The following is a 14605-nucleotide window of genomic DNA, read 5'->3' on the forward strand; positions in this document are numbered from 1 at the left end:
TTCTCTCTGCCCCTGCCCTGGGTTTACCTCAGAGTTCAGCAATGGCAGGTCTACAACCTATGTGGCACTCAACAGCTGCCAGGAGTTCTGGCACATCAGATTTGTCTTTACAGTGTATCCTCTCCCTCCTCTTTGCTCCTCTCGTTCTCCCCGCCGTCAAGTGGCGTCTGACAACACCCAGGGGCCCCGTCCCAAAGGGGACAGAGGTATATTTTCAGACGAGCAGCGCTGCTGAAGCCCTCAGCAGAAGAAAGACAGCTTTTAAGATGGCAGCTGACAGGCCTGCTTTATGGGAGTTGGCTATCAGAGCTGGCAAAGACCTTGGGGACAGGAAGGGCTGCCTGACAGGAAACTTGCTTGTATAATAAACGATTTGCAATCTCTCAAGCCGTGAAATTAAAAGCTTCTTGAACGCCATATTTTCTGAAACAGGGGGCTGTCAAGTGCATCTGATTCCCAGCATATAAACAATCGCCATACTTTCATTATCCCCTGCTCTGGCCACTGAGAAAAGACGAGAAAGGCTGAATTTACAAATGAAGTTCTAACCTTTTAGTATTAAAACAAAACCTTTCCAACCAAGAAATCTAGAAAAAGGCAGTAGGTCTGATTTTCACATTGAGATATACATGCTCACGGAGAAACCTGTGGCCCTCAAGATGTTGTAAAAACTACTGACCACTGACCATGCTAGCTGTGGCTGATGGGAACTGGAGTCCCACAACATCTGGAGGGCCACATCACTGGAATCTAACAGGATGACATGGTGACCACCACACAGAAGCCGGACGAATGGCTTCAACATCTGGGTGCATCCCAAACCAATGGATAGCACCAAGAACACAAGGAGACCCTGGCTTCATTAGGCCAGTGCCCCATCTCACAGTGACGAGTCAGATGCCCCGCAGGAACCATGCAAACAGGAGCTGAGCACAAGAGCATTCATGAATGCTGTTCAAAGTATAGATTCTGCCTACCACATGGAACACTCCCATGTTAGCATTTCACAACAGCTGGTACTGGCAGAAAAACTCCCCACCCCACTGGTGGTGGGGAACTATGTGGAGTGTGGGTTCAAGTTTTGGGAGGGCATGCATGCAAAAGGATACTGGGGCCATCTCCTATCTTGTGCTTCCCAACCCCATGCCCTATGCCAGGGCTGGGAAGCTTTGGGCTAGGCCAAATGTGCCCTCCAGGCCTCCGTACTTGTCCCAGGGCACTGGACAGCCAAGACCAGGTTCTGGACTGGATCTAAGTAACAAGTCAGATGGGTTTGGAGGCAGAGGTGTAGTGGCCCAGACCAATTACTATTTCTGCAGTAGTTTTTTTTTTTGTCTCCAGCATCCTAGAGCCATCCAATCAGCATGAAAGGGGAGCTTTTTAGCCACTGAGAAAGGAGTATTGCCACACTTTGTGCTGATCGGAGTCCATCAGCAAAAAATGAAGTGAGCTAACCATTGAGGATTGGCTCCTAGGGTGGCTCTGGAGAAGCTCCGTGGGAAAAATCTCAAGGAGGACTTGTACCGAATGCTCCAAAACTAAGCATTTATAGGAACACTGAAAACACAAGGCACTTCAGTTTCAAGAAAATGGCATGCTAGTTGTTATGTACAATGGAAATTCAAGGAAAACACATCTTAAGTCACTCTGAAATAAGATATTGGAGCACTCCAAATCATTTGCCCGTGTACGTGCACAGAAAATCTAGCTGAAAGGCAGCTTTCCACTCCTGGCACAGGGCATGGGGTTGGGAGATCTGTAATGATCATTGCAATGCATTCCCAGCTATTATTATTGGAGAATTAGAAGATTATTGAGGGGGTATGGATGAGACCATCCTGGAGGGACCCTGCATTTCTGGATTTGCCACTACACTACTGCTTGGAGGAAGCAGAGCCCCACTTGCCCTAATGGACTGGCCACGGGAAGGTCTTCTAAGAGTAGCTCTCCTCCATATCACACTAGAAGAAGAGTAACTCAAAGCAGTCTGAATTCATCACAGGGATTTGCAATCTACAGCAACAGAAGCAAACAAGTGGGATATGGGGCATCATAGCAGCAACACACCTTGGGAACCGGGGAGGGGCAGCAGGGGGTAGCCAACCTCTGCTCCCAGTTTCCGCCTCTGTATATACGGGAAGAGGAAAGGGGAAAGGACAGCGACGTCAGAGAAGAAATGTAGAAAAGACTCACCTTGATTGAACCACTCCTCTAATAACCACAAAAGCAGCCAAAGAAGAAAAAAAGAAACAAAAGTTTTCAAGGAGGAAAGCGAGAGGGGGAAACAGACGAACAATCAGTTGCAGGATTTTCACAGAACAGGTTCAAAACCCGAGAGCTACAGGTAAATAGCAACTCTGAATTCCTGAAGAGGGGAAAACACACACACTTGCCCCCATGGTGTATACCACACTCGTTACTTGCAAAAAAGGAGAGTCCACTTTTCTCTGTTTGATTTTGAGAGCCAGTGCAGTATAGTGGTTAAGAGCGGTAGATTCGTAATCTGGTGAACCAGGTTCACTTCCCCACTCCTCCACATGCAGCTGCTGGGTGACCTTGGGCCAGTCACACTTCTCTGAAGTCTCTCAGCCCCACTCACCTCACAGAGTGTTTGTTGTGGGGGAGGAAGGGAAAGGAGGATGTTAGCCGCTTTGAGACTCCTTCGGGTAGTGATAAAGCAGGATATTAAATCCAAACTCTTCTTCTTCTTCTACAAACATCAAAAAGAGCTTGGGTGGGGTGGGGTTGAAGTAGGCTAAGCTCCTATGCCAAGGAAAGTGTGGTGCCCTCTGGATGTGATTGTGCTACAGTTCCCAACAGCCCTAGCAAGTATGACCCAACAATCAGGACTGACTGGAGTTTTGGTGCAGCAAGTTCTGGAGGGCCCCAGCAGCAGAACAAGAACAAATATATCACTAAGTGACTTGAACCCTCTCCTGTCCTCTCCTCTCCGTTTTTGCAGTGAATTGTTTTGTTGAGTCAAAGGAGAGACTTGTGATAGTGGTTAGTGGCCGAGAATTGGAGATTCTGGAGTGGTTGCATGAATGGTGTGTTTGTAAAAAGGTAAAAGGTAAAGATAAAGGACCCCTGGATGGTCAAGTCCAGCCACAGGCAACTATGGGGTTGCGCCACTCATCTCACTTTCAGGCCAAGGGAGCCAGCGTTTGTCCACAGACAGCTTTCCGGGTCATGTGGCCAGCAGGACTAAACTGCTTCTGGCGCAATGGGACACCGTGACGGAAGCCAGAGCGCACAGAAACACTGTTTACCTTCCTGCCACAGCAGTACCTATTTATCTACTTGCACTGGCGTGCTTTTGAGCTGCTAGGTTGCCAGGAGCTGGGACAGAGCAACGGGAGCTCACTCTGTCGTGGGGATTTGAACTGCCAATCTTCCGATCGGCAAGCCCAAGAGGCTCAGTGGTTTAGACCACAGCGCCACCCGCATTTCTGCACACTGGTGGGTGCATGTGAGATGTGGGAGTAGAATAGGAAGAGTGGTAACAGAATGAGTCATAAGCACTGTACAATTTCAGTAGATGTAAGGCAGAATTTGGGGGTGACGTGTAGCGTTTCGTGAGCCACAATGTGCTTTGCCAAGACGGAGGCTGAAGCAGGAAGGGATCCGTGACTCTAAAGACGTTTCAAAATGCTCTGCTCTGTTGTCAGTTTTTAGGAATGTATAGTTTCGATCACAGTTTTATTTAATATTCTGATGCATTGCATTCTATCCTAGTTTCTCAGTTCCGTTGTTGTATATATTTTATTTTGCTATTCTGCAGCCTGCTTAATGGGACTGCCTAAAGTGTATATCGATAAATTAAATAAAGAAATCAAATCATAAACCTAGTGCTATACTGGATACAACTCTAGGCTCTGTGTGAGCTCCCAAGTGCAATCTGCTGCTTCTGATCCTGTATTCCTGCCTTCAGATCTTCTCCAGCAGCTTCCCTCTCACCCTTTAACACAACTGTGCTCAAAGGTACACACACACTCAGGGCCAATATACTCTCACACAACAGAAACAGAGTCGGTGGGTTAAAAGGCCCATGGATCAGAGATACGAAACAGCTGTTTAGAAAGGTCAGGGTGACGAAGGGATGGAAATGCCTGGGTGTTACATACCAATGGATCTTTATTGTATAACATTCTTAACATTCGGTAGCCACCAGGCCTGTTCAGCACAGATTAGGTTAAAAGCTTGTGACGTACCAGAGACTGACCCTGATTTAGATGTGTAATGCAAACCACACCTCCCATTGTGTCTTTTCTCTTTCATTTAATATGCTGGGCCAACCTGGTCCAACAGGTGTGCAGAGATTCCTGAGTGTTGGGTTACTGGGGCTTGCATGAGCCTCACTCCCCAGCCTCTGGTTCATCATCTTCTATGCCATTATTCATTAAACCGCCCCTATCCTAATGCTGTTACACTAATCTATGGCCGAACACACTCGGAATACAGGATACAGGTCTCGTCACCTTGCTTCCAAACAGTTACTGAAGGAAAGGTTCAGAAAAGGAAAACCAAGACGATCAAGGGATTGGGGCGACTGCCTTAGCAGGAAAGGTTCTGATACCTGGGACTTTTTAGTTTAGAAAAAAAGGCAAGTAAGCAGGGGCACGATAGAGGTGAATAAAATTCACGGGTTGTCCCATGAAGCTGACTGTTGGGAGGTTCAGATGAAAGAGACAGAAGTGCCTCTTCAAACAGGGCAGGGCAAGGGGCAGCTACACACACACACACACACACACACACACACACACACACACACACACACACCAGGATCCAAGTGCAAAAGGCTGGCCCTTGGACAAGCTGGGTTGTATGATGTGAACACAAGCATTTTGCTTCTGGCTTTCAGTTATGGCTGGTAGGGCACTGGTAGGGCAGGAGGCAAGGAGGCGAACAGCAGGTGGCGCCAGAGCCAAGGAGAGGCTGAGCCAACCAATTCTCGTTTTGCACACGGCCTCTTCCCTGCTGAGTTCTGGAAGGGCAACATTGAGAAGGAAGGAGGAGGAAGAAGAAGATGGCAAGTAAGTGCCCCTCCTTGACTCATAAACAAGAAGGCAGGTGGGATTGGAGAAATCAATTGGTGGGGATGTGCCCTGTTTGCCCCAATGGAGCAGACTCCATTGCTTTAGGGTTACGGCAACACAAACCTTTGGCCTTCTTTCCTCCAAAGCAGCCCGCGTCGTCCTTCTTCTTCTTCTGAGTTCCTCCCAGGCCTCCAAGTTGATTTGGTTCTAGCTCCTGGAATTTGTCAGCTCCCGGGACTTCTTTGTGGACGTGGTAAGAGAGGTTCCTCATGATGCACACACAGTTCTCCACAGACTGCGGCAAGGCGGATGCCCAAAAAGGGGGGAGGAAGGAAAAACCATCACTGGTAAGCAATTATCTTACAGCACTGAAGATGCGAAAAACAAGCAGACATAGGAAATTGCTTAAACCAGGTGAGACTATTTGCTCAGTATGGCGTACGCCAGCCGTTGTCCAACCTGGTGCCTTCCAGAGGTTTTTGGACTGCAATTCCCATCAGTCACAGCAAATGTGGAAGGGGCTGATGGGAGTTGTAGTCCAAAACATCTATAGGGCACCGGGTTGTAGAGGGCTGTGCCAGCATGACACAGTCAGTGGCTCTCAGGGAGAAATGGAGCCATTCCTATCCTTTAAAGCCCTAAACGGCCTCGGCCCAGTATACCTGAAGGAGCATCTCCACCCCCATCGTTCTGCCCAGACGCTGAGGTCCAGCGCCGAGGGCCTTCTGGCGGTTCCCTCATTGCGAGAAGCAAAGCTACAAGGAACCAGGCAGAGGGCCTTCTCGGTAGTGGCGCCCGCCCTGTGGAACGCCCTCCCATCAGATGTCAAAGCGATAAACAACTACCTGACATTCAGAAGACATCTTAAGGCAGCCCTGTTCAGGGAAGTTTTTAATGTGTGATATTTTAGTGTATTTTTGGTCTCTGTGGAAGCCGCCCAGAGTGGCTGGGGAAACCCAACCAGATGGGCGGGATACAAATAAAAAATTATTATTATTATTATTATTATTATTATTATTATTATTATTTCTTTTTTCCTTTTTCTTTTTTGCAGGGATGCCGTAAAATGAACCCGGGACCTTCTGTGTGAGAAACAGCTTGACTACAACTGAGTTCTGTTCCTTCCCCTAATGAACAAAACCTCATCAAGGGAAGTCACTTGCAAATTTTTAAGCACCCTTTCCCCCCTCCCTTTTGCTGCAGCTCAGTGATGGAAAACACACATTTTATGAAAGAGGCTCCCTAGGTTCAGTCTGCAGCTAATGAGTCTCTCGGGAGGCAGAAAGGCCACTGCCTCAGCCTCCAGAGTGGGGTCATTCATCAGGGGCTTGGCAGGAGTCGAGGAAGGACAAAAAGAGCATCAAAATCCCATAGGGTACCCCCCCAACCCGGAAACGGGCCCCTCCACCCACCCGCCCCATGCAACTAAATCTCCGCTGAATGCCCTGGCTGGGAAAAAGAGAGACTCGGCATGTTATGAGTCTTGTTCCTTCGGCACAGAGGCCAATGACCAACAACAGCCGGGGTTGGGACTGTGGCACAACATCTGCTATGCATGCAGGTGGTCCCAGCCTCAGCCTGCATAGCTCCGTTGGTTAGAGCATGGTCCAGATGATGCCAAGGTTGCAGGTTCAATCCCCGCGTGGGGCAGCTGCATATTTCTGCATTGCAAGGGTGGGGTTGGGCCAGGGTCTCGTACAATTCTATGGTTCTGTGATTCTAATTCCCCCAGCATTGCTCAGCAGGGCTGGGAAAGACTTCTGTATGATACTGCGGAAAGCTGTTACCAGGGGTGAGGGGTGGGGTAGGTACAAGCAGTGCCAGATTTATGTATAAGCTAAACAAGCTATAGCTTAGGGCCCCACTCTCTTTGGGGGAGGGGCAAAAAAAATCCAAAGGGGAAAAACCTGGATGTACATTTCCAAAATATAAGATAAAAAACAAATAAAATAAAACCTACATACAGCAACAGTGTTTTGTGGTGTGTAGGCTCCTATGAGTAAGTAATGGGCCCTGCCTGCTAGCCTGCTCCCTAAAATATCACTGGTTTGCTCATTTCTATATATAGGGTACCAACATTCTATGTTTTGGTTGCATGGCAACATGTGCAAATGGCTTTAGATATCTATTAGGTCCTTAAATGACCATATCACATATATTCGGACACAGAGCAATGGATCCAAACTACAAGAAAGAAGATTCCACCTAAACATTAGGAAGAACTTCCTGACAGTAAGAGCTGTTTGACAGTGGAATTTGCTGCCAAGGAGTGTGGTGGAGTCTCCTTCTTTGGAGGTCTTTAAGCAGAGGCTTGACAACCATATGTCAGGAGTGCTCTGATGGTGTTTCCTGCTTGGCAGGGGGTTGGACTCGATGGCCCTTGTGGTCTCTTCCAACTCTATGATTCTATGATTCTATGAATCACAGAATCACAGAATTGTAGTGCTGGAAGGGACCCCAAGGGCTGTTTAGTCTATCCCCTTGCAATGCAGGAACGCCAGCTCAAGAATCCGTGACAGGTGGCCCTCTAACCTCTGCTTAGAGAACCCACCACCTTCCAATATAGCTTGTTCCGCCGTCAAACAGGCTCTTGATGTCAGAAATCTCTTCCTAATGTTTACTCAGAATCTCCTTTCTTGTGATTTGAATCTACTGGATCTACTGGATCGAGTATAGTAGAGAATGGTTTTTCAGGAAGATGGCCGCTGATCTGTGAGGCAGGGTGAAGCAGCTGCTCTCACCATTTTATAGTTTTATGGTCCTTTTATTGTTTTACTTTGTTGTTTTACTGCCCTATCTTATCAATTCATGGTTTTACTTCCTTGTTATCTCGGACGCCTTCCCACTGAGCTAGGAGAGCGACACGGCACAGAAAGGCGCCGCTGACGCCGCCGCGGCCTCCACCACCACGGCAAAGGAGCTCAGCAAATTGGTCTCAATTACCTGCCTACCTTGGAAGTAGTCCCGCGGAGAACCCTCCTGCAACACCTGACGGAGCCAATGAACCGAGGTGAGATTTTTACCAACTTGACCTTCACAAGACGACCAGGAGTGGCTGTAGAACACCAGGCTTTTATCGGAGTGATCTAAGACCTCTATCTAAAAGAGCTACCCTAAAGGGAGCTCAAACAAAAAGCACTCGGCCCTTTAAGAATAGGGGTAAAGTCAAGCCGAGTGAGAATCAGAAGGATCGGGTCCTACCCTATGGAGCAGGAGAGGGTAGAAGCAGGGGGAAGCTGATCGCCAGCATACACCCTGGACTGGTTGTAGTAGTAGTAGTAGTAGTAATATTTATACCCCAGCCACTCTGGGTGGCTCCCAAGAGAATATTAAAAACACAATAAAACATCACACATTAAAAACTTCCCCAAACAGGGCTGCTTTCAGATGTCTTCTAAAAGTCAGATAGCTGTTTATTTCCTTGACATCGGATGGGAGGGCGTTCCACAGGGCGGGCGCCACCACCGAGAAGGCCCTCTTGCCTGGTTCCCTGTAACCTCACTTCTCGCAGTGAGGGAACCTCCAGAAGGCCCTCGCCGCTGGACCTCAGTGACAGGGCTGAACGATGGGGGTGGAGACGCTCCTTCAGTATGGAGGAAGCCAGTATGTGGGGGCTGGCTGCAGGCAGACAAAGCTAAGTGGGTCAATGCCCCGATTCCTCTTAATGGACCAGCTTGCACTGAGATAAATGCTTTCCTCTAGTAGGCCTGGCTGCCTTTAAGCATCTGTGAACACAAGCATCTTTCAAGCCAGCAGATGTTCCCAGCTAGACCTTGCCCCCTCACCTTCAATGCATCCTGTATTTCCCCCACATCAAGAAACCCACATTTGCTTAAGCCACAGTGAGTGTCTATTCACACTAGCACCAGAGAGCAGAATCACCTTGTTATCCGTGTCTTTCTTGCCCACCGCAGACTGCAGGGCATGAAGGAGGGCGTCTACCAAGCCGTCGCATTCCCGGAGCCTCCTGCGCGCTTCCGCTCCATCCGAACTGACATTCCTGCAAATGAGAGGTAGGCAAACGTTACAAGCCATAATCTCCACATAGCAAAATTAAGCCGAGCCCTCCTGCATCAATTACAGACATTAAGAACCTAATGATCTTGAATTAACCAAGACGCACACAAAAGATCATCTTGCGAACCAACAGGGAACCACAGCTTCTGAATTGCATGAAAAGCAGAGCTTCAGCTTGCAGCTCTGCAACACACCCAGGAGCTCTTGGCAGGGCTGGCCCACCCGTTGGACAAGGTGAGGAAACTGCCTTGGGCAGCAGAAACCACAGGGGTAGCAGATCCAGCCTCCGGGTGTAGATCTTCACTCCCTCCTTCTCCCTGACGTGTATCTTTATTACTCCCCTTCTCAAAGAAAACCCAAGAGAGAATCTTGAACTGAATGTCAGTGGTGGTTCGGTAAAAGTGACTCACTGACTTGAGCAAGCTAAATCTAAGAGTAACCCCTGGAAGCTTTCGGGTTTGTTTTCTTTTCGGCTGCATTTTAAACGGGAGTATATATTTAATCCATGTTTTATGTCTCTGCCAACAAGCGTTTTCTTGTATTTGCAATGGCCTGTGGCTGAAAGCCATGAATATTTATTGGATAAGACGCAGTTTCCTATGTTCTCTCCCTGTAAAATTCCAGAGTTCCCTACCTGTCAAAATAAGTATAATAGCAAAAGTGTTTAACAGGTGGTTGTTAAAATGTTAAAGGCAAAAGACCCTCTATATAAGGGATGCGGGTGGCGCTGTGGGTTAAACCACAGAGCCTAGGACTTGCTGATCAGAAGGTCAGCGGTTCGAATCCCCGCAATGGGGTGAGCTCCGGTTGCTCGGTCCCTGCTCCTGCCAACCTAGCAGTTCGAAAGCACGTCAAAGTGCAAGTAGATAAATAGGTACCACTCTGGCGGGAAGGTAAACGGCGTTTCCCTGCACTGCTCTGGTTCGCCAGAAGCGGCTTAGTCATGCTGGCCACATGACCCAGAAGCTGTACACCGGCTCCCTCGGCCAATAAAGCAAGATTAGCGCCACAACCCCAGAATCGGCCACGACTGGACCTAGTGGTCAGGGGTCCCATTACCCTTTTACTACCCTCTATATATTGGCACAGCCTTCCCTAGCAGGTAACCTTCAGGTTGGAATACAATGCCTATCGGCCGGAAGCACCAACACTTTGCTAGCTGTGCTAGATGGAAGTTGTAGTCCAAACTGTCTGGATGGCACCAGGTTGGGAACAAATACGTTAGCAGATAACCTTTTTTCAAAAGAAATAGGCATCTTGTTTTACTCGTTTCAAAAAGGAGTCTATAGTTTGGATTATAAACCATAGCCCGAAATAGATGGTGGAAATCCATCATCAATAATAAACAGAAATCCACCACATAGTTAAGCACACTTATGTACCATTGAGTCCAAGCAGGCATAGGCAAACTCCGGCCCCCCAGATGCTTTGGGACTACAATTCCCATCATCCCTAGCTAACAGGACCAGTGGTCACGGATGATGGGAATTGTAGTCCCAAACATCTGGAGGGCCGGAGTTTGCCTATGCCTGGCCTAACGGGGATGGTGGAATGCACCACATTCAATTTCACATTTTTCCACAGTAAAATCTGGAGGAGGAGGAGGAGAAGTGTGTGTTTTCTAGAAACAGCTGGATGGCCCTTGATCAAAACTGCACAGTGAAGCCAGCAGCTAAGGTTAAATTTTAGGCAGCTTAACCCAATGGTAGGAAGCATTTGGTTTGTGGGATCTTGAGTGTCCCCGATCTTTAAAGCCGCTAGTCCTCATGGTTGAAAAAATATATTTGAGACTGAGAATGCAAAAGCAGTAAAAGGGAGATGAGGAAGCTGGCGAAGGGAATGGAGGAACAATGAGTGGAAGTGATGTAATTCCTGGGTCAATGGAGGCGGCGTTTGAAGCACGACAGTCCAGCCCATCTTCTTTCTATTTGGCCAGGTATCATCTCCACACACCAGCTGATTCTCTGGAATGATATTTGATACAGATGTGTCATGGCTGGCATAACAACAGGTTGTGTACTGTTCTGCCTGGAACTTGCATCCTGACAGGTAGTTCAGTCTGCTTCCGTATTGCCTGCAAAGACCCTGAGCCGTCCCCCATTTGTTGAATAATAAGACACATGGACACCAGTATTTTAGGTTAATGGGTTAATTAAGGCCGCAACTTCATTGGTTACAGAATGTGAGTGGTATTGGCTTAGGCATTGGAATTGAACCGACTCTATCTGACTCCTGCCCACCATGTAGGTAGTACAGTAAGGGTCAACCACTGGTACGGGGAGCCCTGTACATCAACTGAGAGCTCCCCTGGGGCCCCCGATGGGGTCGTGGCATGGCCCTAGCCCATCCCTGGACTTCGGACGAGATCCACACCCCCGGATCCCTTTAACGGAATACCCTTAAAAAGGAGGGGCATAACCCTCCCATAAACCAGGTTTTACCAATGCTTAACCGGCAAACCTTAAAGTTGTGACAATTGCTACCAGGCAGGTGAAAACCACATGGTTGGTGCCAATTTGCTAAGTGGAAAAATTCCTACCTGGCCCCTTCAAGTGGTGACCAACTGTAGTCCGTAGCAAGGCCAAGATGGCAAACACATGAAAATAGGGTAGGAGGGCGGAAGATCCAATGAAGTGGAAGCAAGAAGGGAGAACCCCCAGCCGCGTGGCTGTATAAATACTGCAAGCCATGTCCCCCGGTCAACTGGATTGGTCAGCCAGGGGCGTGATGCGGCCGGGACTCCCTGTGATGCGGGCGGCATTGCCACGCCCCCTGCTGAACACGGGGAGAGCACATGGCCTGCCTGCAACACCGCCCCCCCCCAGGAAGGGGAGCGACCCTCTCAGAAGCCAACTGCACAACTGAACACCAGCTCCTGTGCAACTTTAAGGTTCTGCCGACTTGTTTGAGAAAGCTGGGGCAGCGTGGTGTGTGTGTGTGCGTGTGTGTGAAGAGCCTTGTTTCCATTTATTTTTAACACATCTTCAGGGAGCTCCCTGGTTCCTGTGCCAAACAACACAGAGACTGATATGGAAATGTCTTCTAGATATGTAGATCAAAGGAAATAAACCGCAGCGCTGCTTTATATTTCTCTTTAATCTTCCGGCACGGCATGTAGAAAGTCACACTGTGCCGCACAAGGGCCTTAGCGAGCGCTGGAAGATTCCTGAAAAGATCAGGAGGGACATGCTGTTACATCTAGGGCCGGGGTATGTGCTTGCAACCTCACTTTTGGAGTGCCAATCCTCAAAAACAGAACCACAAGATGGAGATATCAGCCGTAGAGTGGCCATATCCCAGGGCCATCCTCTTCTTTACTTCCGACAAGTGAAATCCAAAGTTTGTTTGGAGCAAACTCCAAACCTCCAAACTGATCCAGCCTCACTCAGTGTTGGGGGACTACAAATCCCATCATCCCTGATCATGAAATAGCCATGCAGACTGGGGCTGGCTAGCCCTGCTCTAGCTTATTCCCACATTTTCCGGGAGCGAATGCCACAGTTGAAAAACGCACTGTATAAAGACGTACTTGCTTCAATGCTCAATTTCAGTAGACGACCCTGAGCCTCTAAACCAGTAGACGACCCTCTAAACCAGGCATAGGCAAACTCCGGCCCTCCGGATGTTTGGGACTACAATTCCCATCACCCCTGACCACTGGGCCTGTTAGCTAGGGATGATGGGAATTGTAGTCCCAAACATCTGGAGGGCCAGAGTTTGCCTATGCCTGATCTAAATGTTATGCGAGAGGGAGCAAAAACCTTTCCTATCCACACATCCATTCACTGTACAGTGGTACCTCTGGATGCGAATGGGATCCGTTCCGAAGCCCCATTCGCATCCTGCGTAGAACGTAAGATGCAACTGCGTGTCTGCGTGTGCCGCGTTTTGCCGCTTCCGCGCATGACATCATTTTGAGTGTCTGCGCATGCGCAAGCGGCGAAACCCAGAAGTAATGGAGGACGTTACTTCCGGCTCACCGCGGAGCGTAACTTGAAAACGCTCAACCTGAAGCACATTTAACCCGAGGTATGACTGTACACACACCTCGCCCATTTCAAAACTAGAAACACAGCCTTCCAGCAACCAACACTCTCTTTTCAGGGGGAACACTGTTGGGATACTGCCAGGGAGATAACGTCCATCTGAGCCCCCAAGCCGGCTGCCGGACGATCCATCGGCCTCCCGTAGACAGGCAGATCCAGCAGTTAGCGACACGAAACCTCAGAAATAGATAGGCTGCATTCCGGGGCTCGTGCACACTGTTTCTCAGCAGAAACACAGGCAGAAAGCTTGCACCGCAGAAGAGCAGAAGAGCATAATTTACAGACTTTATTTAGCGTTGAACAGAACAAAGAAAAACATGTCCGTTCTGAGTCAGCGTCTCTGACCGACTGAAATCGAAAGGAATAGCAAACATAAACATCCTGTGAACAGGACTTGCGCAGACTCTGTGACTTACAAAGCCTGCTCCCTTTTAAGGTGGAACGGAAATATCCTAACAAACACATGGGCAGTCTTTGGTCCAAATCCTTCACACCAACCAAGCTAGTTCAACTTACAACAACGTTAACAGTGCACAGATTCCTGGCAAATAAAGGGTGTCGGGGCACAGTGGTTAATTCATCTCCCCAATACAGTCTCAGCTAGCCATTTCTAATTGAGTCGGAGCTCAAGCAAGACCTTGCGCCTCATCCTGTTTCCCAGAGACCAATGGACATAGTCCAGCTGCTGACACGGCGGCCGTCCAGCTGCACTTCGTCTCCGGCAATAACGTCCTGACACACCGCTCCCTGCCAGCCCCAGAAGGGGGACCTCCCCTGAGGATTGTTCAGCGCATGAGGCTGGAAGCGTCGCAGTTGGAGGGCAGGATGATGGTGGAGAGCGACTATTGCCTGCTGCTGACCTTGCCTTGTGGACGAGACCAAGAGGATGTTGTGAACCAGACGGAGTCGCTCAAGGCAGCCTTCATTAGCTAATCGAGTGGAGTGAGTTTAAAAACAACAACTATGTACTATCCAACATGGCACTCTCCAGATGTTGTCAGACTCCAACTCCCATCAGTCCCAGCCAGCATGGCCAATGGTCAAGGATGATGGGAGTTGTAGTCCAACAACTTTTGAAGGAAGCTGTGCTGGCTACCAGAGAGCTACACTAAAATAGGGAACCAGGCCAAGCAATCAATTTAAAAAAAGTTGAGCCCTTTATGAAATGGAAATTAGGGACCCGAATACTCTGATGACACCTTGAAGCTATTGCAGTAATAACAGTTGGAGCTCCACCTTCAAGTACCATTAAGTAAAAACAGGAGGGTTTTTTGTTTTTTTTTAGTTAAAGCTCAGAGGGCGACACCACTGCAATGAAAATGAACCACCTGGAGCAACATGTAATTTTTTTTTATTAAAAAAATAAAACCCTTTTATTATACATTTTAATTCTCTTTCATTCTGAAGCGCCCTTCATTTAAGGGAAACTGGGCAGAATTTTAATGAAGAAATGATCAGATTATTTCCCAAAGACAATTCCCGCCTCGCCAATTTCCTGCCACCTAT

The 14605-nt window shown here is 48.5% G+C and overlaps 1 protein-coding gene across 40 annotated transcripts in view; it reads right to left on the reverse strand.

The window, feature by feature from the left end:
* ARVCF (ARVCF delta catenin family member) overlaps positions 1-14605 on the reverse strand; it is a 608790-nt gene that overhangs the window by 80370 nt on the left and 513815 nt on the right. For 28 of the 40 annotated variants that reach the window (XR_014519914.1, XR_014519915.1, XR_014519916.1 and 25 more), the window contains 2 exons: positions 8919-9036; positions 5160-5331 (listed from right to left, as the gene is read on the reverse strand). Coding sequence is in view for 36 of the 40 variants with exons in the window: in XM_083479021.1 (XP_083335147.1) it covers positions 5160-5331; positions 8919-9036 (290 nt within the window). In the remaining 4 variants the exon portion in view is untranslated. Of the gene's footprint in view, positions 1-2193; positions 2212-5159; positions 5332-8918; positions 9037-14605 lie in introns of all 40 variants that reach the window. The other 12 variants (XM_083479007.1, XM_083479009.1, XM_083479024.1 and 9 more) reach the window with 1 other exon arrangement.

The sequence above is a fragment of the Podarcis liolepis genome (assembly GCF_965112155.1).
Source record: "Podarcis liolepis genome assembly, chromosome: 15".
Lineage (NCBI taxonomy): Eukaryota > Metazoa > Chordata > Lepidosauria > Squamata > Lacertidae > Podarcis > Podarcis liolepis.